We start from the raw sequence: 25979 nt of genomic DNA, 5'->3' as shown, positions 1-25979 counted from the left end.
GGAGACACTGTGGGGTCCCAGCCCCCCTCTTTGGGGCCCAGCTTCCCCGAATACTCACTGGTGGATGGCCTGCAGGAACTTCCTCTGGTGCTTCCTGACCTTGGCGTGGTCGATCTTCTTGAGCAGCTTTGTGTGCTTATAGATGAGCCACGTCTCCCGCAGGACATTGGCCGCAGCATTCTTGATCTAAGGGAAAGTGTGCGAAGCAGGTGCTCTCAGACTGGTTTCCCCAGTTTCACATGTTTTTCTGTTTGCTGATACAGTCTACTTTATCAGGAAACAATTCTGCAGTGATCTAATTCCTTAATCAAATCATGAACTCTTAGAATGGATAATTAAAATTCATCTCCTACTAATCCGGTATTAGACGCAGTACACCGGAGCCTGAAGTTCAGGGGTGTTTCCTGTTCCTTTTTAATTATTTCAGGACTGCCTCCCGACTGCTGCTGCTGCTGGTGCTATATTTAGACAAGCTGTGTTAACAAGACCTGGGGGCCCCGGGCTCCCTTTGAACAGATAAATATATACCACTGCTGCCCTCGCATGCAGAGTTCCGGCTCTACCTGAGACTTCCACTTCATGCACACAGCACTTTCTCGCACTCAGAGAGTAAACAGATTTCCTATCAGCTGGAGATCTTTCCAGCCCTCTTTGAGGAAAAGCCTTTTCCACCAAACGGAACTATAGGTGTCAATGAGACTGTTGTTTCTTTCCCCAAATGGCCAAAAACACTTACACTGCAGTTTTACATGGAACTGTGCATGGCACTGAATGGGAATAATGTAAACCAGTATCTGAGAATCAGTGCAGATATCTGGTGTGAAAACAGAGCTGCCTCTCGCCCAAGGCCGGCTCCTTCGCTGTGCACTGCAATCACACGTCTCGACATATGACGCTGTCATCTGTTGGCATGGAAACCGCTGATATCACCCGGCCCGAGACTGAGATGAGACATATCAGTGGCATCCAGATGGCTGGGGACAAAGTTTCAGTCCAAACACAGACATCTTCAGCAATTAGTAACAAGAGCAAAAGGAAACATTTCTTATTAAGCACAAGCTAAACAGATTTTTGGTTAACCATCCCCACTTCCGTCAGCCACACACACTGGCACAGGCCCACAGGCCCGGGGCCTGGAAGTAAGTAGGCCAGCCTCGCAGAAATCAAGTTACTAGCCAGCAAGGATTTTTAATAAAACTGGGGAGCACAGGCCTGCTCCTTCAGACTGACAGCAACAGATGGGACGTCATTAAAACACTGAGACATGTGGGGAGGCCTAGGAAACATCGTTTTGCAGACTGATGACTTTTGTGTGTGTATGTTTTAAAAATTTATTACTAAGGTTGGATTACATTTTTCACTGGCGCAGAAGTGATGTTTTTAAAAGAACAGCTAAGTCTTCTCAGAAACGTCTAAGTGACATGAATATATTGCTTTTTTTGTTCAGTAAAAATCCACTGTGAAAATGGTTTTAAGGACTTAATTGTCCACCCCTATTAATTTCTTGCTCAAAAGGAAGCAGGTAACGGTGAGTATAAGCTAGAAATAGTAAGTGTGCAGGTGAGAAGTGGGGAGGTGGAGGAGGGGGTGGTCTGGGGTTCTGCCCAGGGCCCGGAGTGGACGGCGGCCAAGCCACACAGAGGGGAACCCCTTCTCTCTGCATAGCATGCACCCCTGTCTGTGGGGAGGCAGTTGGACATGTGACCTCTTCAGTCCCCCGGATGCTTAGCCTCCCAGGGAAGCCTCACAGAGAAGCAGCAGGGAAAACCCGCCCCGCATTTAAGGCGGCCAGCAGGGCCCCAGCTCCGGGTCTCCTCTGCGGACGGACGGACAGAAGGACGGACAGATGGGGAAGGAGTGTGGGTGCTGATGGGCCTTTGACAATTGTCTCTGTGTGGTGTGGGACAAGCATTTGCAATTGAAAAGCCTGCAAGTGAGTTCCTGCTCCAGCAGTTATTAAGCAGTTGAGGGCTAAATGCTTAATTATCTGTAAGATGGGAGAAACGAATCCCGACTTCAAGGGTTGTCATGAAGCCCAAGTGAGGCAGTGACAATGGTGCCGACGGTGAGGCCAACAGCTAGCGTTGCCAGGCACAGGCCTGTGGACCTCACGTGCGCGAACTCAGGTGGTCTGCACAAGCCCATCGGGCAGGTGCTGACATTACCCCCATTTTAGAGATGAAGAAACTGAGACACAGACCGAGACCGTCAAGTTCAAAATGACAAACTGAGTCGACATGGACTAAAGAGTTACAACCTGTAAACATACTGACATTGGTTACTATCATCTGGCCTAAACCCTGCTTTAAAAGGAAATAGCTTCAGAGACGGGACGTGAGGGCCAGACTCACACAGCCAGCCAGCGGCAAGGTCAAAACAGAACCAGGTCCAAGAAGAGCAGAAGGTTTTCGTGAGGTCTGAAGAAAGACCTGGCTAGGTTTCATCTCTACATAAACAAAATTATTTCCTGTTTTCCAGGATCAAGGCATTGGAAAGGACATTAGAAACTTTTGCATCGTCTTGGCCTCCACTCCCTGATGATAGGACAGGGCGTCTACGTCCCGTACGTAGTGTCAGCCCAGAGGCGAGTTGCTGAGGCCCCAGCACAGCCCGGGTGGCTCACAGAGGCAGCCACATCCTCTTTATCGGTGTGAACAGGACACCCCTGAGTATTCGGGAAAGTGATGTTAAATACGATCCTTGGTGCTGACGCTGAAATTAATTGCCAGCAAACAGCCTGGCACAAAGCTAAGCAGATCAATATCTGCTAGAGGAGAAGAAACAGGCTTTTAACAGCACTGTGCCTTCCCAGGGTGACAGTAACCACTGCTGTGACCAGGCTGTCCCTTCAGTTCACCTGGCTGATGAGCATCATTAGGATGGGGAGCAGCTGAGGTTGTGTGCCTTCCCTGGGATTCGCTGAGCTCTGGATGGGAGCCTGGAGACCCTCTGAGCTCTCCTGGTGGGAGGGGCCACCAGGGTTTAAAGGCGGTCCTGGGGGTGGGGTGGGTCAGGGCACGGGGCAAACCTGAGCGAGGCTGGCGGCCAGCAGATGGGTTCAGGGGTGGTTAGAAGAGGGCCTTTGTGCGTGGAAGCTGGCCGTCCAGTTCCCCAAGCCCATAAGCCCAAGAGTGGATTGTTTCCTCCCCATATGTTCTCTACCAAAAAAAATGTATGTTTTCATCCCGGTGAAGGCCAGGGACGGGGCTCAGTGACCTATGTACTTTAGGAGGGGCTCTAAGATGAAAGGGGTTGAGTAAGGGAGCCATCCAAATGCGGTCTTGCAAATAATAGTGAGAGCTGACATTGACTGAGCACTTACTGTGTGCCAGGCTCTGCAAAACACTTGGTGTTTACGGTGTTTTATCAGCTCTCAGAAAACCCTCACAAGTAGATGCAATTATTATCTCCTCCTTGGACCTGTTACAAAACCTCTCTGAGACTCAATTTTCTTACTAATGAATGAGGAAAACTTTTCCCGAGCCCCTACAATGGGGCAGACACTGTTCCGGGCAGTGAGGATACCAGGATGTACAAACCGGTAACGTTCAAGCCCTCATGGAGTGTACCAGCTTGTGGAGACCACACGCAGTTTATAACACAGCATCAGGCAATAAACACTTCAAGAGAAAGTTTCAGCAGGAAGGTGTCTGGAGATGATGCAAGTGCTACAGGTCTGTAAAATGGGATTGTAGGGTCGATTAAATGAGAATACACTTCAAACACAGCAGTCTGGCCACAGTGGTTTTCGACACACAGTACCTTCATTAATATTCTCCCTCACACCAAATAAACGTCAGCCTCTTTCTCTTCCTTCCTTGCTAATGAGAGAAAACATTAAACAGAACACACGAGCCTGCTCCTTGAGCTCGTGGCCACATCGCCCATGTCAGGGCTTGCTCTGGCCCCTCTGCCAGGGTGACGTGCCACTGGGTACCGGGAAGGGACTGAGAGCTGCAGGCGGAACACGGGACAGGATGACACAGGCACCCGTGCTGGACTCTCCATGTCTCCAGAAGCCACGGGGAGACCTGGGGAATAGTCGCAGGAGCCCCACTGAAGACATCGCCAGTACGCCCGCTGCCCTGCCAGGAGTCCTGCCCGGGGAAAGGGTGTTCCCGGGGAGGCTGGAGAAGGGGGTGGGGAGGGAACGTGAGACTGCAGGTTAAGTGTGACTTGACTTGAAGGACTTCCACAGCCTGCATTTAGGTTAACTGAGAGCTTGTGGACATCACAACCTGAGAACCTAAAGCCAGCTCCATCTGTCTGCAGACTCCTGACGGAAGGTGTCCGTTGGACACACAGCTGGGGAGCAAGGCTGGCCTGCCTTCCCCTCGGCCAGCCCCGCCCCACCTCACCCTCGCCGCCCAACTCCCTGCAGCTGCCATCTCTTCCATCTCCCTTCTGACACCCTCTCCCCTTTCTGTCCCATCCTTTCCCCACTCCCTCCCCAGGCTTCTCTGCCCACGTCACCCAGTAGCCAGCCCTGAAGGGAGGCTCCAGCCCCGTGATCAGTGGGAAATTAGGGCAGGGAGAGAGAAGAGATGAATTTCCATGGTCCAAAATTGGAGTCTGAAGCTCTTTCCCCACCGCAGCATGGTAATGCACGGTGGCTGATTCTATAATGGTATTTACACGATCTCAATGAGGTCGGAGCTAAACTGGCTCCTCTCTGCAGCAGGCTTGGGATCCTAACCCCATGCAGTTTCAGGGAAATGACTGCTCTGGAGAACCCGCTGGGTGGCGGCCGGAGAGCTGCCCGCAGGCCTGAGACCAAACTGCTGCCCCGGCCAGGACCTCGCTGGCCGGGCACGGCCGCCCTCGCTCCTCAGTGGGCCGGCAGGCGCAGCCCTAAGGGTCCTCCCAGCTCAAAAGCTCAGTTTCTCTGATGACTGTCCCAACCTGTGTGGTACAAAGCCCTCATTAGTAACAGAATTTCCAATGCCCTTCTGAGGAGAATTAGCATTCCCAGTACCTGCTCCATCGATTATCTGGTGAATTGTAAAGACATTCAGACCTATTCTGGGAATCCACTCTGGGGACCGACCAGCGTCAGCCCTGAGTCCAGCGTCCCTTCGCCAGCCCTTCTGCACCGGGTGCAACCACGCGCCTGTCTTTTCCTATACAATGTCCTGCCGTGAGCAGGCCTTTGAGTTGGTCTGCTGGACAAAAATTTCTGCTTTTCCAGCAGGATTGTGATAAAACTCTGACATGTGCTCATAATTAAAGAGAAGTTTTCTCTAGCATTGTCCAGTGGGTGCAGAGGGGTTACTGAAGGTTTCTGAACAGGGCGCTGATTCGTTCAGAGCTAAGCCTTAGATCTAAGGAGGTCCTCAGGGAGGCGAAGGGGAGGATGACTGGGGGGAGGAGGCCCAGCAGGGGCAGAAGAGACAGCAAGCAGCCGCGATGGGGCAAGACTGGGTGGGGCTGAGGGCCTGGGGAGCCCCACGTCTGAGGATGGCTGCAGCCTCGGCAAGGTCGAATCAGGCCCATAAACCACTTGTGCCCCCATGGGTTCAGATGGTGCTAAGTTTCCAGGCCTGAGGAACACACCAATGATGTCTTTAGCTGACCAGGAAGTCAGGAGAAGGAACTAATTTAGGAAGGACATGGGTTTGGTTTTGGTCTGGCTCATTGATTTCACGGGGAGATGTGCTTGGATGAAGTATTTGGAGCAAGAGCCCCTGTGGCAAGGATAAAGAGATGCATCAGCAGCCAGTGGCACACACCGGCTGCTGCTGGGAAACAGCGCCTCCTGACCAAGGCGCCTCTCGGGCCCCGGGCGTCCCTGGGCAGCCCGTCCTGCCTTTAGAAAGGGGAGGTGCTCTCTGAGGGCAGGCGGTAAGGATGAGGGGAGGAACCACCCCTTACCCGTCTTGATGTCCCGAGTGGTGACCCTGTGACTGATGTGTTTAGTTACGTAAAACGGAGAGATGGGGACATGTAGTGTCAAGTGGGAGAAAAGATGGGGAACTAACATCTTTTTTACAGTCTCTCTGCGTGTCATTTATATACATATTATCTAACGGCCCAGAGGTTAGCAATAAATTATAATTATAGAGTAACAATGGTAGTAAAACCGCAAAGTCAGTGCGAGAAAGTCTAATGGCATTAAATACAGACATGATGTTGTCACCAGGGTTGACAAGTTAAACAAGTGAAAGGAGAAAAGCTTTGGGGTTCAAGAAAACCAGAAACTGAGTTCTTACCCTGTGCCCCCAGGGACCCCCGTCCTCCCCCAACAAACACAGAAAAACCGTGTGACTCTCGTAGTAAAGGCTGGGCCGAAGCTGTCACAGCAAGACAGACAGGATGATTATACACAAGAACAGTTTGAATATTTTTATGATGAGTAGGTTTCAGTTCCCCGTGGTGTTTTTGCTTAGCTGTCTGAAGGACAAAGTTTGCACACCCTGGTGAGAGACTGCTTCTAACTGTGCAACTGGACTGTCTGCTAGTGAGAGGGCAGGAACCACAGCACGACTGGCCCCGCCCACAACCCGACCCCTCTCTGCGACCTCACGGTCAGACTGAGCCTGGCCTCGGACCCACAAGCCACCTCAGCTGGACGCACCGGGCCACGTGGAAGGGACAGGAGGTGGATAAGGCATCCCCAGGGAAAGAAGGTGGGATTCTCCGAGCAGACGGTGTTTGCAGCCAGTTTCCTTCAATCAAGATTATGTTGCAGGCCCTGGCTGGCGTAGCTCAGTGGATTGAGCATGGGCTGCAAACCAGGCATCGCAGGTTCGATTCCCAGTCAGGGCACATGCCTGGGTTGCAGGCCATGGCCCCCAGCAACCCCACATTGATATTTCTCTCTCTCTCTCTTTTTCTCTCTCCCTTCCCTCTCCAAAAATAACTAAAATCTAAAAATGAACAAAATATTTTTAAAAAAAGATTATGTCACAGAACCTTTGGGTGTCCCAGTCCCACCAGCCTTGAAGCCCCCCACCACCAGAACCATCCCCTTCACGTTATTTGGTTCTCTGGGAAAAGGCAGTAGACATTAAAGGGACATTTCGACAGATTTACATGTTCTCAGGAAAGTGAGATGTGATTTGATTTAAAAGGAGCCGTGCACCCATGAGTGAGCAACAAATATTTGTTGATTTGATTTTCAGTTCTGCTTTGGAAGGAGTTAAGTGGACTGAGTTGAGGAGGATTTGAGAGAATTATTCCTGAAAGACCGAAATTAGCAACCACAATCTCATCTCCTTTGCAATTGTGTTGCAGAAAAATTTATTATTTTCCTGTCATTGGAGGGAGCTGGCTTCCCTCGGCTTATTCCCCTCTGCAGTCTGATTTACACAGTGAAACACAGGGAGGGCAAAACAAACAGCATGAAATACAAGTACATCCTTGGTTTCCAAAAGCAAACCAGAACAGAGAAACTGTGGACGTCTCTGCTCTAAACAAACAGCTTCTGAGAAGGTTTTGGAGGCAGAACTCTGTTGCCCTTCGCTCCTGCACTAAATCATTTCAGGAGAGCAGATACAAGTATATTTGCATTTAGGCGTTCCAACCACTTCTGTGATTCTCTCAGTACCGGCCATAACTTCCGCCTGCGTCCTGCGGGCCCGAAAGAGGGCAGCAGGGTCACAGGGCTGCGGGCAGAAGCCTGCTGGCCTGCCCCCGGGGGCAGGTCTGCCATCCCGATAGTACAGGCTGTTTGCTTTCGCCGGTGGACAGCTCGGGTCTACTATGTACCACACACAGTGGGTCTTCACTTAACATTGTCAACAGGTTCTCGGACCTGAGACGAAAAGATGGGTAAGGAGACCAGTGTTACCGCAGGCTACCACAAACAGAACTGAGTTCCGGCAGCATGACGAGAACGTGGTAATACAGCATCGCGGTTTGAGGCGCTGCTGTGCAAACACCTGCATGCCAAGAACATAAGAAGGGCTGCCTGTGCTCTCGCCCTGTGACACCTGTGGAGGCTCTTCAGAGAAGCCAATACAGGTAATCAAAGACCAAACAATCACGCACCATAAATAAATCTGCTGAGACACTGGAGAGGCCTTGGCAACCACGCGCTCTCCCCTGCCTTCTCCGAGAGCTCTCTCGCCCTCTGCCATTGTCCTCTCTCTTTCCGTTCTGCTTTCTGTCTTTGTCTCTAACACGCTTTTCACTGCGCCGCAACATCGATCACTGAATATGTGCTCTAGCTTTCAAAAACCCAAATCAAAACTGAGTCACTACGGGCCTTCTACCCACTCCAGTCCTGCACGAGAAGCACTTGCTGGGGCGGCCACGACCCCAGCACAGGGTTTGGACCCTCGCCCATCTCAGAAAGGGGGGTTTTCCCAGGAAATCCTGTGATGACCTTCGTTCAGCCTGCAGCTCTAAAAGAATGGTCCACCATTCCTTTCGCTGCCATGAAACAGTCACTCCTGCCTGCTTGTCTCTGCCTCTGCTAGACGGGCCCTTCTCCCCGGGCAGCCCAGTGGGGTGTCAGACTCTCCACTCTCGGTGCCCTCTCCACCCCTGCCTGTGTTCAGTGTGCGTTCTTCTCAGCCACTTTCATTAGGGGGGCACGTGAGGAACATTAACTGGAAAACCCAAAAGGGAAAGTTGGAAAACGACATTATTTGGGAATGTGGGCCCCACAGCAATGGTTGTCTGTAATGATTTTTTAAAGGCCTGGATTTAGGTATATTTCCAGTACTATTCTTAAGAGTCTCCACTGCCCTTCCTCCTGAGAATCATGAAAATATTTGAGCATAAACAAAACCACTGCTTTGTGCAGGGTGATTTATTCAATTACCATTAGGCAAGGTGGCAGGTTACACCACCGTATGCTTTAGACTTGACTGTCAGGAAAATGATTCGGTTGCCTGAACTGTGCACGGACGTGTAAGAGAAGACAGGACCCGGAACACCAAGGCGTGTGCCTGTTTTGTGGAGGCAGGTGGTCAGTGTCCAGGGTCCCCAGCCTGCACCACGTGACTACTGCCTTTCTGATTGGCCCCCACACGGGTCTGAAGTCCCCCATTAAGATGTGGACGGCGGTGCTTTACCCGTTTGGTAAGCTGAGTGTCCATCATGAAGTTGTGAACATGCTTCTCCGCTTTGGTGAGCTCCAGCTTCCGGGCCACCACGGCCACCACGAGGGCAGTGCAGCCCGCACCCTGCAGGAGGACAGCAAGAGGATGGAGAGAAAGCACATTATTCACGACAAGATTTGGGCAGAAGACTCAGTGTGCCCCGTGACCACTGTGGGGGTCCTGGGGCTGCAGTGGGAACCTGAGCTCTCTGGCTGGCCAAAGCCACAAAACCTGTCCGGGCCCCGATTCCTGTACCTGGGGAGGGGTCTGCAATGCTCCTGGCCTAGCTGCAGAGCTGACTTCCGGGAGGCTGAGTCTTCACAGGACTTGCCAGTTCCTAATGGAGCTGGACACTGAACGTGGCTGAAGCTTTGGGGAATTTACAACAACAAACAATCGTCTGGTCACCTGCCAGGCTGTGTGGGGATTACAGAGGGGCTGGCGCACACTCAGGCCCACTCTCCCGCGGGTACGTCTCACCCCTGCTGCCAGTTCCAGACTGGGGGGCCCAGGAGGAAAGAAGGCCACACATATGCTGGAGTATCGGCCGGAACACCTGATGGTGGGGAAGAGTTTTCCTGAAAATAATCTAATAAAGAAGCAACACATTCTCCCCCAGATCACTTGCCAGGGGAACGAACACTGGTGGCAGCAGTCTGTTTGCTGGACTCTGTTCGCTGCTCAGCTGAGCCTCTCTACCTGGAGATCTGGCTGTGACTCAGCACAGGAAGTGATTCTGCCTTGCTTCACCGGGAGGCTCATGAATTCACCGGCTTGCAGAGATTTTACAGATGGCAACAGTCTTGCCTCAAACCGGGACTCTAAGAGAACCTGCAGGGGGCCTCGGTATTTTCCAGAGCAGTGTTTCTATTCTGCTGGGGTAGGTCCATTCCAGGGGGGTACGGGGAAGGCGGGCGGTAAAAGAAGCAGGGTTCCCCAGGGCTCTCTCTCCAAATCCTCCGGGCGCATGCTTGGCTGCGTGGGAATGAGCAGCAAAGGGAAAGTGGCTCATTCCAACGCTCGCCCGACGGATTTTCAAGTCCCCTCCACTGTGCTTCTTCACTGGCCTGCGAGCACTGGGGAGTGAGAGAACCACTCCTCCCCTGCTTCTTCCGTCGCAGCAGAAGCCAGACCCGCCCTTGCCCGGTTCTTGGAAGAGAGCACACTCTCCTCGGGGCCATCACCCTCTTCTGCCCCCTGGGGCCTGGACCATCCTGACCCGCCACTCAAGGAAAGAGGCGATAAGATCAGCAGCGTCAACAGTCATCCTCAGCTGCCACAGCGATTAGAGTGGCCGCAGAGCCTCACTCAGCAGTTGAGGTTCCAGGACCAAAGGACTCAACCAGTAACAGCTTGGCCCATCGGGTCTAAAAGAGTGTGCTGGGGGCGGTAAAGAACGGTCTCAAAGGTACGCCGCCTACACCAAGTGGGCAGATCAGTGCCCTCCTACCTCCTTTATAGTCTTTCTTTCCTTCTCCCCAGGCTGGCAAAGGCTAGTCCGTGTAAGGTTTGGCATGGCTGAGGTTGGCTTTCACAAGGGTTCTCATTCAAATAATCTCATGTTCCTTGGTACACTTGGTCATTTGGTCAGCTGCCGATGGGCCACCCATTTCTAGCCCAACAAAATGGAAGGAACTTAGTCTCTGTGCATCTCCCTTTCCTGACCTCATTTTCCTTTCTTGTTCAGGGATGGCTGCGTTTTCTCGCCGTCTGTGACTTGCAGGAGGCGCAGTGCCCAGTTCTCAAAGGGTAAGTATGGGAGGCCGGGCAGCCCAGTCTGTAGCTGTAATCAATTTAGCCAGGCCTCCAACGGCAAAAAATAACTTAAAAAGAAGCTGTCCTAGAGGGCAGGTGTGTGCTCAATTCTGCTCAGCCAGATCAAGTGTAATCACTCTCCTTTGTATGGCATCCCAAAGGTGCTTTGGGCCAAAAGCCCAAGAAGAGGGATATATCACAGCGGTGAAAATGGAATGTCAGTGGAGAGGGTTCTCCTCAGGCTCCATGTTCGCCCATCTCTTGGGGTCCAGGCAAAACCCCACTATATCGCCCCGGAAAGCTGGGGGCATAACCCGTCTGAAGAGGGAGTCGCCCTGCTCACCATACACACCACTCAGGGAATTTCATCAAAACAGTCTCTCATCCACCCTCCCAACTGTCCAGGGTCAGGAAGAGTGCTCCGTGGTCTCTCCACAGCTCATAGCACAGCATCTTGAATGCAGGAGGCTTCTGATCAGAAGCTAGAGTGTTTTAACCAAGGAGCCATCTATCTTCCATGATTAAGACAAGTGTCTGCATGGGGGCAGCAGGGTGGACTAGATGACGATCCCCAGCTCCTTTCTACTCAAACACAGCAAGACTCTCCGGAGGATGCTGGGCTCTTAACCCCTAAGTCTAACTTGAAGAGAAACCAATGGATACTCCCAACTTTGCTTTTCCTTTAGAAAATCCATCATATGGATGTAGTTAGGGAAGTTGCCAATAAGTAAGCCTAACTCGATCATTTCCATTAAGAAGTGGCCTTACAAAGATGGGAGTCTGATCTTGCAACCTTCAGAAAGTGGTGGGCAGGGTGCTGAAATCCAGACTGTGGTCCTCTCCAGGGTGTGTGTGTGTGTGTGTCTGTGTGTGTGTGAGAGAGAGAGTGAGAGAGAGAGAGAGAGAGAGGGAAAGGAGAGGGGAGGGGAGGGGAGGGGAGGGGAAGGGAAGGGAAGGGATGAAGGGAAGGAAAGAGAGAGGACACAGAGAGGGAGCTGGAGTGGAGACCGAGACAGGGAGCGCTGTGCTCCATCCTCAACAGCATGGAACAGAACAGGGAAAGAGGAAAGGAAGAAGCCGAGGCCTAAGAAAAAAGGTGGGTCGATGGGATTGAGAGGAATGCAAGAAGAACAAGGAGCCCAAGTCAAAAAGTTAACGGTCAACTTCCGCTCTTGGGAGGAAATGAAGGCAGTGCTACGGGATCCCTCACCCTCCCGTCGTGTTCACCTCTAAGTGATGTGATGATCACCTGTGTTCCTTTCGGGATCATGAGCCTTCTACTTTACCATTCACAGTCTGGTGTTCCCAGGGTGGCAGCCTGGGAAAACCTGTGGGATGTGGCAGAGATGCAGGCTGGTTTTAAGAGACGAATTGCTGAGGACTTGGCGGATTTCGGGGTGTGAGAGTGCACGCTGTCCTGGCCTGGGATCTGAGAAGTGGCTGCTGGGCAGAGAGGGCATGGGAGGAGAGAAGGGGTGGGGCATGCCAGGGTCAGCAGCTGCTGGCACGGCTTCCATGGGTCCGACTCTGGAGATAATCCGGGACTCAGACTTTTGCCTTCAGATGCACCAAGCCCTGAATCCCAGCTGACACCACCTGCGTTCCCTGGACCTTCTCCACCCAACCCCCATTTCCACAGGAGGGTGGCAGGAGGAGGCAGGGTCCACCTCTCATGAGCTCCTACCGTCCAAGGTGCATGGTGAGAAGGAGCAGCAGTGAGCAGCAAGCGAGTGGCTGCCATGGGGCGGGGGGCACGCCTAACTCCTCTGAGGATTCAGACCCAAACCAGACACCCAGGCTCCTCACACTGCTCCTTCCACTTCTTATTTCCAAAACACATTTCTAGCTGGAAAACCTTAGACTCTGGAAAACAAGTACCCCAAGGGGAAAAGTATGAGGTGTTCTTAACTAAAGGAGCACAAAATAAAATAAAACATAAATGAAAGTGACAAATGGAAGAGAAAAGCCTGGAGGATTTACAGTTGGATTCTGTTTCTGCAACAGATTCCATGTAACAACTAAAATAACATCAATTGGTTTGAAACCAAGGTGTTCTAGGGAGAGGCTCATCCTCCAAAACTGACAGTAGGCAGACCTCTTGCTGAGCCCTCCCTTCCCTCCTCCCGAAATGACTCAGTCTGTGCTGCCTTCCACTTCATCATCACTTTCCTTTTGCAGTTCAAAGAAGCATCGCTCATGGAGCCTTGGGGAAGAGCCCAGTGTCCCCAGCAGACAACCTGGAAGCTTTTGTCTATTTGTCCGTAATTTGTCCACAAGTGAGTCTGGTTTAGAAAATGGCTATTTTGAAAGAGAGTTGTCGCGGGGGTCCCAAAGGTCCCCCGTGTGCCTGCAGAACCAAAAAAGCTCCGAAGGCATCTCTGTAGGCTTCGCTGTCATTTCCAATTCTGGACTAAGTATCGAGAGCTTTCTCTCTGCATTGTACTTGTTATCATAAAATTCTTTGTGGAGATACGCCGGACTTTGATATACCAGCTTTTGCAGGTGAAATCTCTCACACACGCCAGGTCTGCGCCAACAATGTCAAGTTGTTCAGGCAATTATATACCCTGTTTAATGGTTGGTAATTACACCGTTACTGCGATTGCCAAGAGAAAACAATGATTAAGACTATTTACAGCCCTCACATACAAATCTTTCCTTTCCCTCCCCAGCAGGCCTTGTCTTGGCCTGCATGGTGTCCATGGTAACCAAACAGGAAGCTGTACCTTTAGTTAAGGCACTTGCAGTAATATTCAAGAGATGAATGCAGTGCCCGAAAGCTGGGGGAGGGGACAAGAAGATTTTCAGCAACCCAAAACCCTGGAAAGGAGTGACTCAGCTACAAAAGTCACACTTGTTAGAGAAATGCCACTGGTATTCCTCACTGTGGCTGACCCCAGAGGGAGGCAACCGACTTTAATTTGCATAAAAACACTGAGATGAATGGAGGAAACCTCCCTCTTCTGTGTTGGGGAGGGGGGTGCAGGTTTGTGCAACAGGGTTCATGCAAAAGGAGAAGACGGAAGTTATGTTTTCACTGTGGGGGGTGCCTCGGCTCCTCCTCACCCACTTGTTCTTCCCCCTTTGACCACAACTCTCTCTTCAAGGAACGAACACTCCCTTCCAAGAAGCTGCTACAGAACAGGGGCAAAAAGGGTGCTGAGGGCCACACTCCAAGAAGGCCAGGAGGGGACCCAGGGGCCCTGCCTGCCCCACTCACTTCCTCTGAGAAGCCAGGAGGTGCTTGCCAGGGCGAAGGCATCAGGGAAATCGTGGCCAGGAGGCTGCTCCCTGGATGGGGCACAGCTCCTTACTGGGAGGGTGAACGGCTGATATTTAAAAATAACAGAGGCTCCCAGCGGGCTCCTCCACCTAGTGCCCCCCCACCCCACTGCCTGTCCACGGGCTCCGTGCGCCCTGGCGGAGCACCAGCTCTGTGGCACGAAGCCCACCACCCAGGAGCTGCTCTAAGACAGGAAAGCGCTGGCCTTCAGGCGGGTGGCATTTCGTTCCTTTCTGGAAGGAAGACTCATCCCCTGGTTTCCTGGTGACAGCTGGAGCCGTGCCAGATGGACTCCTACTAACCAACAGGAGGTGTTTGCTCTGAGGCCTTACACTCACCCAATATTTATCCCAACCCTGGGCGCTAAACCTTTTGTCACTAACTGCTGTCCGGGAGGATCTGCCTGCTAGTGTACCCCTGCCTGGACTTCAGTGGAGAAGGACAGAGGACTGTGCTCCGTGGTGCAATGACAGTGCTGGCCCCTCCTGTGGGCAGGGCCCCTGGCCCCTGGCCCCTGTTCTGAGCCCCGAGGCCTGGTCACCGAGACCAGTCCTCGTAGGCCACCCAGGAGGCCACCAGGCTGAGGTAGGATGGGCGTGGGCAGCAGCCCCCATCCCTGGTGAGGAGTTAATCCCCTTTCTGCTGCAGAAAGAAATCCCTCTCATTTCTAATGGCAGCCTTTCTTCTTCCCAGGAGAATGAGTGAAAGCCGAGGGGCCCTTGAGAGGAAGGGTCTCCATGGGTCGAGGGTAATGAGGGTGTAGAGAAGGCCCCTGGGGAGGCCTGGGACAAGCTGCAGACATCCTGTGCACCTCACACCCCGCCGTGACCGCAGTGGTGCCCGGGCTGTGATGGGGCTTTCCTCTCCGCAGCCTGTGTTCCAGGATTCTGGGAAGGAGGGCAGAGAGCAGTGGACCGCCTGTCCTGGACCTAAAGCTCAAGAGGCCAAGGTGCCTCATCACCTGGCCAGGAAAGGAGAGGTGGAGGTCGGGGACGCTGAGGACTGCCCCAACCCTGATGGCGTGTGCAGTTCCTGCTGCTGGAGAAGCACGTGAACACTAAGCCATGCGTCCCCCTCACCAGCCATTCGGCGCCCTGTCCAGCACAGGCGCCCTGCCCAGCGTCCACAGGGAGGTTGGCAGTGGGAATTCCGACTGCAGTTCTGAGCCCCCACCCAGGCCCCTCCCACACACAGTGCGGTGACAGCCAGGGGATGGGCAGCATTGTGTGTCGGCTCAGGTGGCAGGACAAAGGGCAGGAAAGGCCCGCCTGGAGGGGACGCAGCCTGGCTGGGGGAAGGAGGGGAGGGAGTCACAGCCTAGCCGACGCCAGAGCTGGGCAGGGCCTGGCGCTTGGAGCCCAGCACCCCAATATGCAGACATGAATGCCAAAGTCTAGGGGGGTTAAGAACTGGTGCAGAGCCAAGGAACCAAACCAGGGGCCCGCCCAGAGCGGGACACAGCCCGGGGCTGCTGCCCCAGTCCCTGCCTCTGTGAGCTCATGGGTGTGGTGCCGAGGTCCCTGCGGCCCAGGGGCAGGAAGGACAGCAAGCCCAGATGCTCGCTGGGGGCGAGCACACTGGGCAGTGGGGCGGTGTGGGCGGGGGGAGGGTCAGACCCACGGCCAGCTTTGTCCAGCCCGGTTCTGGCAGGGCTGTGAAGAGACCATTCATTGTCAGGAACCAGGGCCTATTCCAATCTTGGAAAAGGAAATGAAAAAGTAAGAAACCATTGCAGATTTCACATCTGCCTTTCTGTGTACAGAGACATGCATGCTGGCCTGCTAACTGACTGCTGGCCCCAGCCCCTGACCAGGAAGGCCCCCTGAGCTCACTCCACAAGAAAGAGCTCTCATTCGGAGGGCGGCGAGGAGTCATGCGCAGAGGCAGGTACTCACCATGATGCCGGTGAGAAGACAGACACCTTTCCCACAGTACGTGTGGGGCACCATGTCCCCGTAACCAATGGAAAGGAATGTGATGGAGATGAGCCACATGGCACCCAGAAAGTTACTGGTTACGTCCTGCTGGTCGTGGTACCTGCCAAGGGGAGGACAGGAGTTAGTCCATGGAACTGCCGTCCTGAGAGCAAGGCCAGGGCAAATCTGGGCGGGGAAGGACATGAGTCCGTTTGCTGAGGCGCGGGCAGCAGCAGTGGCGGCGCAGAGACCTCTCTGGGAGACGGAAGGCGCCACAACTCTGCCCCCCCAGCTCCTGCCACAGCCTCCCCCGTCCCCCCATGCTTGGTCCCAGAGGTCAAATGCTATGTCATTTGCACCATGTGGTAGATGTCTCTCTGGGGCTGGTAAAATAGCTTTGGATGAAATCATGTGGTAATAAAATTTAGATCTTCCTTTCAAGCTGACAGTCTAAATGTATGTAGATGTGATTAATCTGAAATCACAAGCTCCCGAACAGGGAAAATGTCAAAAAGAAAATCACCGAATACATTTAGCAATTTCCTCAAGGTTGATGGATCCCCAAGACTGGCACCTCCCACCGTCTGGAGCGGGGCCAGGCAGGTTCTCGTGGAGCTGTTTCCAGGGGCGGTTCTGGGCTCTCCACAGAGGGGCCCATCTACATCTCTGAGGCCTTGTGGCTGCCACACCCTGGGAGCAGCCAACTGAAAACGTATCACCACCGTTCTCTCTGCCGACGCCCATTCCACCCCATCCTTTCCCGGCCTCCCTCCATCCCCGAACACCAAGGCCTTCCATGTGCTGTGTGCCGGGCTCCAAGCCGGTACTGAGAGATGCCCCGCCTCAGGGGGCTCAGCCCAGGCAAGGAGCCCATGGAGGAGGCAGACATTTGCAGAACGGTCAGTTAATGAATTGATGAGGTACCTCGGGAACAGGAAGAAAAGGACAGTGACCTTTGTCCCAAACATAGGAGGGTCAGCCAGAGGGGGCTGTTGTGCAGGCAGGCCCGAGAAGGGTGCTCCAGGCCGAGGCAACGCCTGAGGAAAGCCCGGACCCTGCCTGAGCATAGCAGCGGCTGCTGGCTGCAGGGGGCGGCAGGGCAGGGGGCATTTCCCGGAATGTTCTCTAACCGGATCAGCCTGGATGATGTGCAAGGGACTCGGCGTTTTATCCTGCATTAACGTCACCCCTTGATAAAATCTTCCCCGTCAGCCTCAGGAGATCACGGGTGGGAAAGTCACTGTGGGTCTGGGAGACCAAACCACCCTGGCTGGACAGAGCAGAAAGCCCCTGGGGAACCCTCACCCGCAGACCCAGTCACTAAGAAGCTTCCACGACTCAGTGCGGGTGAAGTGCTGGGGGTGGGGTGGGCCACCAGAGAGTGTTGGCTACTATCATCAGTGCTCTCCCTGCCCCCACAGGGTCTGGGACCCGGTGGGCAGCTGACAAATGTTGCTTTTCCTCCCCTCACCCCTAGTCAGGTGCGTGGGAACAGCTGCAGGTACGGCTGCAGGTACGGGGACTCTGCGGATGGGCCCGGAGGTGGCAGAAGCTCTCCTGGTCGGGAAGAAGACGGCGGGCACAAGGGTGCAAAGTGACGGACACCCTTTATCGATTCCCGCTGTCCTAGTGGGGGTCACACAGCACAGCCCGCCGTGAGGCTGGCACGCTGTACACAGAAATTCTAATTCCCCCAGAGCATCCTGTGAAGTATTTCCACAGGCAGCTGGAGGCACAGGGACACCTGCCCACGAGCACACAGGAAGTGCTCCACTTAACATCAGAGAGGCCGACGCCACTGCTGTGCGCCTTGGGGAATGACGAGCAAGTGTAGCAAGAGGAGGGCACCTGGGCTCCAGTATCAGGTGATAAAGTGGCTTCGGAGACAGGGGGCCAAATTTGGAAGGCCTGGATTTCCAGGATGAGAGGTTTGGATTTGGTCTTAGAGCTTTGGTCCTGAGCAGGTGAATGACAAAATGACATAGCCTGCTGGAAGCCTGGTCTGCAGCTGGTGAGCAGGATGTTTAAAAATATGGAACGCACAGGTGGGGCAGCCAGATGGAAAGCAGGTGTGCAACACCAGGAGGGAGGTGCAGGTGCAGCCTTCATTGCCCTCGTGAGCCTGGCCCGGAGGATGCCAGTGAGCACGTCTTCGGCGGGCTGTCCAGCCCCAACCTGAGTCCACTACCAGCAACCAGAGGGGGTGGCATTAGCTTTACCATAGGACTCACGTGCCTGGAACTCCAGGGACATCTGAAGAGCAGTCGTTCCCCTCCCCAGGGCTCGCTGGCTAGACGCCTTACCTGCCCTCTCCTACCTGCTGCTCTCACTCCCCATCCATGCTCTACTGCTGCCCTGCGGGCACCCTGGCTGGCTGCTCCTGTCTGTTGCCTCACTTCCCTGGGGCCAGGGCTGGGCCCATGTCTCCTCGTGTGGTCACATTGGAGCAATGTAGACAGGTAGTGTCCAACTTTGATCCGCAAGATGAAGTGCACCCTTCCCCTGACCCAGTGCACCAGCCCCACCCCAGCTTTGATGTAGTTTTGGAGGGGCAGGTGCCATTCCCCACGGCCCAGGACTCTGCCAGGTCTTCCAGCTACCTTACCCCACCTCCCATTCCCGGCATGCTCTTGGCTGGGAGGGAGGGCAGCTGATGCTGGCTCTCAAGGACGGTGCTGAGGGGGTGATAGAGAATCCTTCCCCAGAGGGAAGGACTTTGGAGCCTGTGAAACAACAAGACTCAGTACAGCTGAGTGTGTGGGCCCCGAAGGGGGAGATTTAAAGAAAGCTCCATGCTACAAGTCAGCACCATGGAAACACACGTTATAGAGTCAGGGTCAGACATCAGTCCCTCGGAACGCATTTCTTGGAGGACGTCTTAGGAGAGGCTGGTGAGGTTGGGGCGGTGGACAGGGAGCAGGTGAGCCGGTGGTCTAGGGCTTGGCTTGCCTGGCTTCAAGCCCAGCTCCACCTTAAGGCTGTGGGCATGGGACTTAACCTCTCTGTGACCCACTTTCCTTACTGCTGATGGGAGATTAAGAAAAATAATGCACCGAGAAAAATAGTGCTCGGCCCAGAGCAGATGCGCCAAATGTCAGCAGTGCCGTGTTGAGAGGGGCAGGCGCTCTCGGCCTGAGAAATAGTCTACAGAAAAACACAGGGTGGGGATTTACAGTGCAGTGGGGAGGGGGTCCCCACAGGAGGTGATGAAGATGTCTTGAAGTTCAGGCTGGAGAACTACTCAATATAGGGATGAGAGGAACCTACTCTAAGTTGGTGGACAAAGAAGGGACACAAGACACTTGGTATCTGAGATGATTCTCAGCAGGTGCATGCAAGACTGATTAGAGAGAGCAGGCCCCGGAGGGTGAGAACTGCTAGAGAGCTTGCAGGTGCCCAAGGAGAAGCAATGGCGAGCCTTGAATGCTGAACCATGGGGTTTGGATGTGGTTTGCAGCCTCTCTTCCATGGACCTCATTGACTCTGCCCTGCCCATGTGTTCCACAGTCCTTCCCTTGCAAACCCTGAGGCTTAAGCGATTGTTTCCTAGCCGCTTGGCTGCCCGCAGGACCGTGGGCCACTCTATTCATACATGGAGGTTAGAGCTCAAAGCGGAACTAAGCATGCAGCTGCAAGTAATCGGTCTCCTTTTAAAGTTGATGTTTGACTTACTGCTGTATTTTTCTCTAAATTCCCTTCATGTTCTTTTGGGTTTCTTTTTCATATAAAATCCTGAACTGGTGCTAACTCTGCGTGCCGAGGAGAGGACAAGCAGATCTTCAGGATGTCACTCATTCATCATTTGTCAAACTCCAACAATCTGTCCTCTGGCAGGGGCTCTAGAAGATGCCAAGATGAATCGGACAGACGCCCTACACTCCTGTGGCTCGGAGCATCATCATAGAGATGAGACACGCATGCAACTCCCCACGCAGGAAGTGATGAGCGCGAGAGCGGGCCTGGTGACTCACACTGGGAGTGGGGGGAGGTGGAAATTACATCCAAACCTATTCACAATTTTTTTAGAGTGGTTTATACTTGTCACAAACTCACATATGAATTGCATGCTATTTTTTACAATTGAGAATTTTGGGAAAGAAATAGTTCCCTCCTTTTCTTTAAGGGCTAAGAAGGAAAAGATGTAGTTTTGGGATGGGTTATTAAACTTATTCATTTTTCATTAGGGTGTGGATTTATACCATAGTGCTTTTTAAAATGTTTTTAATATTATGAAATAAATGCATAACTGGGTGAAGGTGGCAGGTTAAACACACGCGCTGCTTTTGCTCCCTTCTCAAATCCCTCTACAACTAAGAGTTTTAGTCGCCTGCTTTTAAAAATAAGCAGGCAGCCAGAAGTCCCCAGATAGCTGAGGAATGTCTCTAGCATTCAAGACACCGACCAAATCAGTCAATCAACAAAGAAACAGAACTCTGGATCAAATACAGACCATTTGTAGAGAAAAACTCTTGAAAAAACATCCTATAATTAACACCATAAGAGAGATAAAACAAGATATTGGACCCACGAGACAGGAATGGCGTGCGGCACCAAAAACGTCTCCCTGCAGGGCTGGGAGGCAAACTGAAGAAGGTTCCAACAGGCAGGAAAAGACAGAGAGAGAAACGGAAATAGGGGAGAAAGTAGAAAATCAGTTTACCAATTCAAATAATAATAGTTTCAGAAAGAGAGAACTAAAGAAAAAAGAAGGAGGAGGAGGAGGAGACAGAAAATGAAGGAAAAGAAGTTATCATTAAGAAATCAATTAAAAAATTCCCCACAACTGACAGACACAAGTTTCTAGATCAAAGGCCCACTGTCCCTAGCGAAGTGGCTGAAAACAGACTTGTGGCCAGGCACGTTATGGTGAAATTTCAGAACACCAGGGGCAGGAGGTGATTCTGTGGAGCTTCCAGAGAGACAGAAAGAGGTCAAATACAAAACAATCAGAAATCTGAGTGACTTTGGACTTTTTCACAGAAACATTGGAAGCTAAAGGGCCATGGAATAGACTTCAAAATTCTAAAGAAAAATGATCTCCGGACAAGAATTCTAAAGCAGAGAGACCAGAATCCCAAACCAGACAGAGTATCAGTTAAGTCTGAGAATGAAACGAAGACATTTTTGGATATGTGACACCCTCGGAAATGTGTCCCCTCTGCGCCCCTTCTCAGGAAGCCACTGGAGGGTGTGCGGCACCAAAACATAGGAGTCAACTGAACAGAAGGAACCCCGGGTGGATGGCAGCAGAGACAGGCGGAGGAGAGAGGCCCAGGGTGGAGGCCATGCACTAGGCCCAGAGGGCCGCTAGTCCAGACTGGAGCAGGTCAGAGGCTCAGGGAGACATTTCTCCAAGAAGATAAAATTGATAGAAAACTGGATGGGCCTGAACATCTGGAGAAGAGACTTACACAACTGCCAGAGTCTGGAGTTGCATTAGTGATAAATACATACAAAACTAAGCAAATGAACAAGCATGATAATTAACCAGAAAAAAAAAAACAAAAAAAACTTCTGCAGGAAAGAAGTTATTGTCCTTTACTACAAAGACAAAACTATGATTAGAGTCAAATCAGTGATGAGTGAGTAATGCAAACACTGATTCCTTATCTAACCAAAATTATAATATAATTACAATAAAAGGAGGATGGGGGACAGGAAGAGCTCAAGGGGTGGAAAGGGAGCTAACTGCCCATCTTCCGGGAAGGGAGGGAATAGATAATGGTGAAGCCCTCACATCAAGGAGTAGCAACGCAAGCCTGTTGTTTACAGACTTGGAGGTAAACACTACAATCAATGAGCAAAAGGAGGTCAAAGTATTAGTTCCCTGTTGCTGCATAACCAGCTGCCCCATGACTCGGCAGCTTAGAACAAACTAGCTGTCTCACCAACGCTGTGGGACAGGGAGTTGGGCAGCTTCCCGGGGCACCTCTGGCTCAGGGTCTCTCATGAGACGGTGGTCCCCTGCCATACAGACTGTACGTGGAAGTGATGCTATTTCTGGGTCCTCTGTTCTGCTCCACTGGCCCATTTGTCTAATGCTGGAGTTACATTACAGTCCCAAGTACCATCTCAGAGCCTAACGCATAAAAGTTGCTCAGTAAACTGTGCAGTGAGTGCAGCTTGCTCATCACTTTTCCTACCGTCCTGTGAAAGTAACTCAGTGGAGCACATTAGGTGACTGCAGCTGTTCTCTCTGGCAGATAAACTTTGGTCAAAGCAGCCGCCAAACAACTTGGACTTGGAGTCAGTTTGCACTATTAATAAGAACTCAGCTTCTTGACAGTAGCCGTGACCTAACTCTTTTCACATGAATCTTAGTGATTTGATGTCTCCAGCTGTTTGTTCTGGGTCTGGTTTGTTTGTTGGAAACTTGCAGGAATCAAGCCAGGACCCTTCTCTTCTGCAGAACTCCAGCCAAGTGGATTGCTTGTCTTCACCGTCCAGCCATTCCCCAGCTTCACATGGTCAAACCCTGGCCCTCAAAGAGCTGTGGGCCCTGTGCTTGCCACGTTCTCCAGGGAAACACCTGACAACACACACTTGACCTGGCCCGCGGTGGCCTCGGTGGCCTCTGACTGCGTTGGCGCCTCCCTCCTCAGAACACCGCCGTCCTTCGGCATCTTCAGTGGCTTGCTGGTCTCCTGGTTCCTTCCTGCTCTCAGTGTCCTTGGCTTCTTCCTCCGGCCTCCTCTTTGGTGTGGCTGTGCTCCAAGCTTCCCTCGCACATGCATCTTTCTTGCTCCTGTCATGCCGGCCATTGTCCTTGCGGATCCCTTCTAACCAACCCTTCAAGACCCAGCTCAACTCCGACCCTGACCTGCCCAGCCAAAGTGAGCTCTTCATCTCAACTCCCGCAGCACTCAGTCTCACACTGTCTTGAGTGGAAGCCGCCAGGCTGTTTGGCGTCATGGGTGAACGCACACAGGCTCTAGGGCCAGGCTACCGATGTTCGAGTCCAGGTTCTGCCCCTTAGTATCTACATGACTTTGTTGCAGTTTTCCCACCTGTAACAGGGGGTAAGACTTGTACCAGCTCACATGGAGTCAAGGGTTAAATAAGCGGATGTTTCTAAAACAGAAGAGTGCCTAACACATTAGTCACACTAAAAAATGTTGGCTATCGTGTTGTGTGTGTGTGTGTGTGTGTGTGTGTGGCCTTGGCATAGCAGAAAGACTGCCTTTCATACCCATAGTGGCTTTGTGACCTTGAACAAATTCACTGTCAGGGTCTGTTTTCTCTTCAGAGAGTCAGAGTGTAATAACATCCCCCTGCCTATCTCAGGAGGCTTTGGCAGGGGTGAATGTGGAAGGGCTCAGTCAACCTTGAACTTGCAACACAGAGAGAGGCTTGTGACTGTCTGAGAGCCTCCCACCTGGGCCGCCTCCCATCTGAGACTCCCTCCTAATGACAGAGGCACCACACGGGACACGGAGGAGGAGCAGACAGCAGACATCGCCACGTAGGGAGATGGTGATTTGTGCCAGGCTCTCCTTCTGCTGGTCCTTGTCCCACGTTCTGGGTTGGCCGCAGCCCCTCTCCTGTGCAGAATTTGTGGTGTGAACCTCTTCTATCAAATCCCGTCTGTTTCACCTTCAGAGTCTGTCCAGACTCTGGCCGCTCCCTGCACCTTGGCTGCTACCACCTGGGCCACTGCTTCTGCTTGTACAGCCCCATCTACTGCCCACTAACAGCTGCTGGAGTGGTCCTGTCAAAAAGTCAGACAGACCACATCACCTCTCTGCTCAAAACTTCCTGTATCCCTGAGAACAAAAGCCGAAGTCCTCATGGGGGCATACAAGGGCCTAAAGAATGCCCCCAACCCCAGTGGCTTCTCTGGCCCCATCTTCCCGGAGCTGCCTGCTCACCAGCTGCAGTCCTGCCACCCGGGGTCTGCACGGCTTCCTCCACAGCCAGCCGGACCCGGCAGAGTGTGGGCACGTCCTACTCCTTCTCCCGGAAGGCCCTCACCCTCGTGATTTCCGGCCTTTGCTCAAACGCCAGCTCCTTAGGAAGACACTCCGAGACCGCCCTGCTGGCCACTGCCCGGGGCCCCACCCCACCAGGCCCCCTCTGCCCCTGGGTCGCTCTCCTCCATGAGCACGTCACTGCCGGACATAATACACATGTGGCTGCTTTTTGCATTATTGACTGTCCACTCCCATTAGAATATAAACTTCATGAAGAAAGGACTTTTCTTCCTTGTTTACTGCTGTATCTCTAGTGATCAATAAACATTTGTCAAATGAATGGATGATTCCACTTGTCTTTATCACAAGCTAGCAGGACCAGGTCAGCAGACAAGGGCTGTTACCGTGAAGCAATGAGAAGCTCAAGAGAGTTATTAACGAACTTCTCACAGCAAGTAAATGAAAATGCTGGGACTGCATCACCTGATTTTGCATATTCTTGGTGCTGTAGCAGCAGCGCACAGGGTGTGGGGTAGGGGGTGGGGGCAGCACCTGCGTAACCAGCGGGGACCAGCCCGGCCCAGCTCAGCAGAGCTCCTGCTCAGGCCTAACCGAGAGGACGATGGCCAGGAGTGTGGCTGGCCAGTGCCGGCCTGTGCAGGCAGCCCGAGACGCCCTCAACAGAGCTGGACATTGCCAGGGAGCCCTGGGTTTGACTCCCGCTCCTACCTCTGCCTTCGCACCTTTAATACGATCAGCTCCTAGTTATCAGGTGCCCTCAGCATACTAGCTGGGGTGTGTGAGTCTGGCTCGGGGAGGAAATGGCCTTTTCGGAAGGGTTATGAACCTCAGTTTAGGAGGATTTCAGCAACGCATGAGGTCTGTGAAAGAACCACCGGAATTCAAAGTTGGCTGAGGAATAACTGGCCTGTGGTGACTTCAGAGCCACTGCTGCTCATTGCAGCTACAGCAAGATAAACAAAAAGTACTTTTTCCCCCTTAAAGACAGTTTTCTTTATAGACATTTTAAAATGTGAAATAATCAACTTTGAAGACTCAGGGCTGACTGCAAGCCTGCTGGCCCCCAGGCCCGCGCTGACACATGCATCCAGAAAGTCGCTCCTTGTCACTTCATCCCCACGGCTAGCGTCCTATTTTTTGAGTTGGCTTTGTTTGAATTTAGAAAATAAGGACATTTCCCTCACCAGGTAACTCAAGGCAACAGCCCTGGATCTTTCCAACGCAAATCTAAATCGAGTCTTTTATTTCTAGCCTAAGAGCTAACAGCACAGGTACAAGGCCTCTGCCAGTTTCAAACGGGGAGAAAACCTCCACCACCAAAACACGCGAGTTCCGACGAACAGGCTGCCTGCGCCAGGGACAGACAGGGCCGGTGCTCGTGGTGTGCGCGCGGATGCCGCGGCTCTTCCTCACGGAGGTGGTGGCGTGCGTGTGTTGTCCCGCGGGGAAGAGCCAGGGCATCTGCATGGTGTCACGCATCTGGATGCAGTGTCTCTCCAGGCCTTGGTGGCGAGTCTACACCAGGGCACCAGCTCGGCTTTCCTTCGCATGTGCTTCTCTTCTCTTGTTCAGCTAAGATGTTTCCTTCGAAGTCTCCACTCCGCCAATGGACACGCCCTTGGAGGGAAGCCAGCTGCCATTCCTGCCACAGTCCATTCTTCGTAAAGGGGGCGCTGTCGACCTCTTTGAGAGGTGATTAAGTCAAAGTCCCTGGGGCTCACCTGGCAAATCCTTCCGAGTCAGTTTCTCTATTTGCAATATTTCTTCTTATTACAAATATCTCCATGTTTCCTGATTTGGGAGCAATTAACATAAGTGCATGGAAATGGAGAAAAACAATATGTTTGGAAGAAACACTGCTCCCAGGGGAGGCGAGTCTTCCACGGTGTTGGAGGAGGTGCTGTGGCAGCGGGGTGGGCGCTCGGGTGGGCGTGGCCTCAGTCAGGACTTACTCTCCACGGCCGGCCGGGCCTTTCCTCCAGTAAAAGGAAGCTGGAGAAACCTGCCTCGTGATATCCTGTCGATGGTTCACTGAGATGACAAACAG

General features: G+C 52.7%; 1 protein-coding gene across 7 annotated transcripts in view; it reads right to left on the bottom strand.

Moving 5' to 3' along the window:
- The window catches only part of KCNN3 (potassium calcium-activated channel subfamily N member 3), a 145902-nt gene that overhangs the window by 13537 nt on the left and 106386 nt on the right, over positions 1–25979 (bottom strand). For all 7 annotated transcript variants that reach the window (XR_006783144.1, XM_045816524.1, XM_045816525.1 and 4 more), the window contains exons 4-6: positions 15981–16122; positions 9021–9131; positions 59–186 (exon numbers count right to left, since the gene is read on the bottom strand). Coding sequence is in view for 6 of the 7 variants with exons in the window: in XM_045816524.1 (XP_045672480.1) it covers positions 59–186; positions 9021–9131; positions 15981–16122 (381 nt within the window). In the remaining variant the exon portion in view is untranslated. The remainder of the gene's footprint in view (positions 1–58; positions 187–9020; positions 9132–15980; positions 16123–25979) is intronic.

Source organism: Phyllostomus hastatus, unplaced genomic scaffold (genome assembly GCF_019186645.2).
Source record: "Phyllostomus hastatus isolate PE091 unplaced genomic scaffold, TTU_PhHast_1.1 phas_scaffold_216, whole genome shotgun sequence".
In the NCBI taxonomy this organism is placed as follows: domain Eukaryota; kingdom Metazoa; phylum Chordata; class Mammalia; order Chiroptera; family Phyllostomidae; genus Phyllostomus; species Phyllostomus hastatus.
This window is presented reverse-complemented; position numbering and strand designations above follow the sequence as displayed.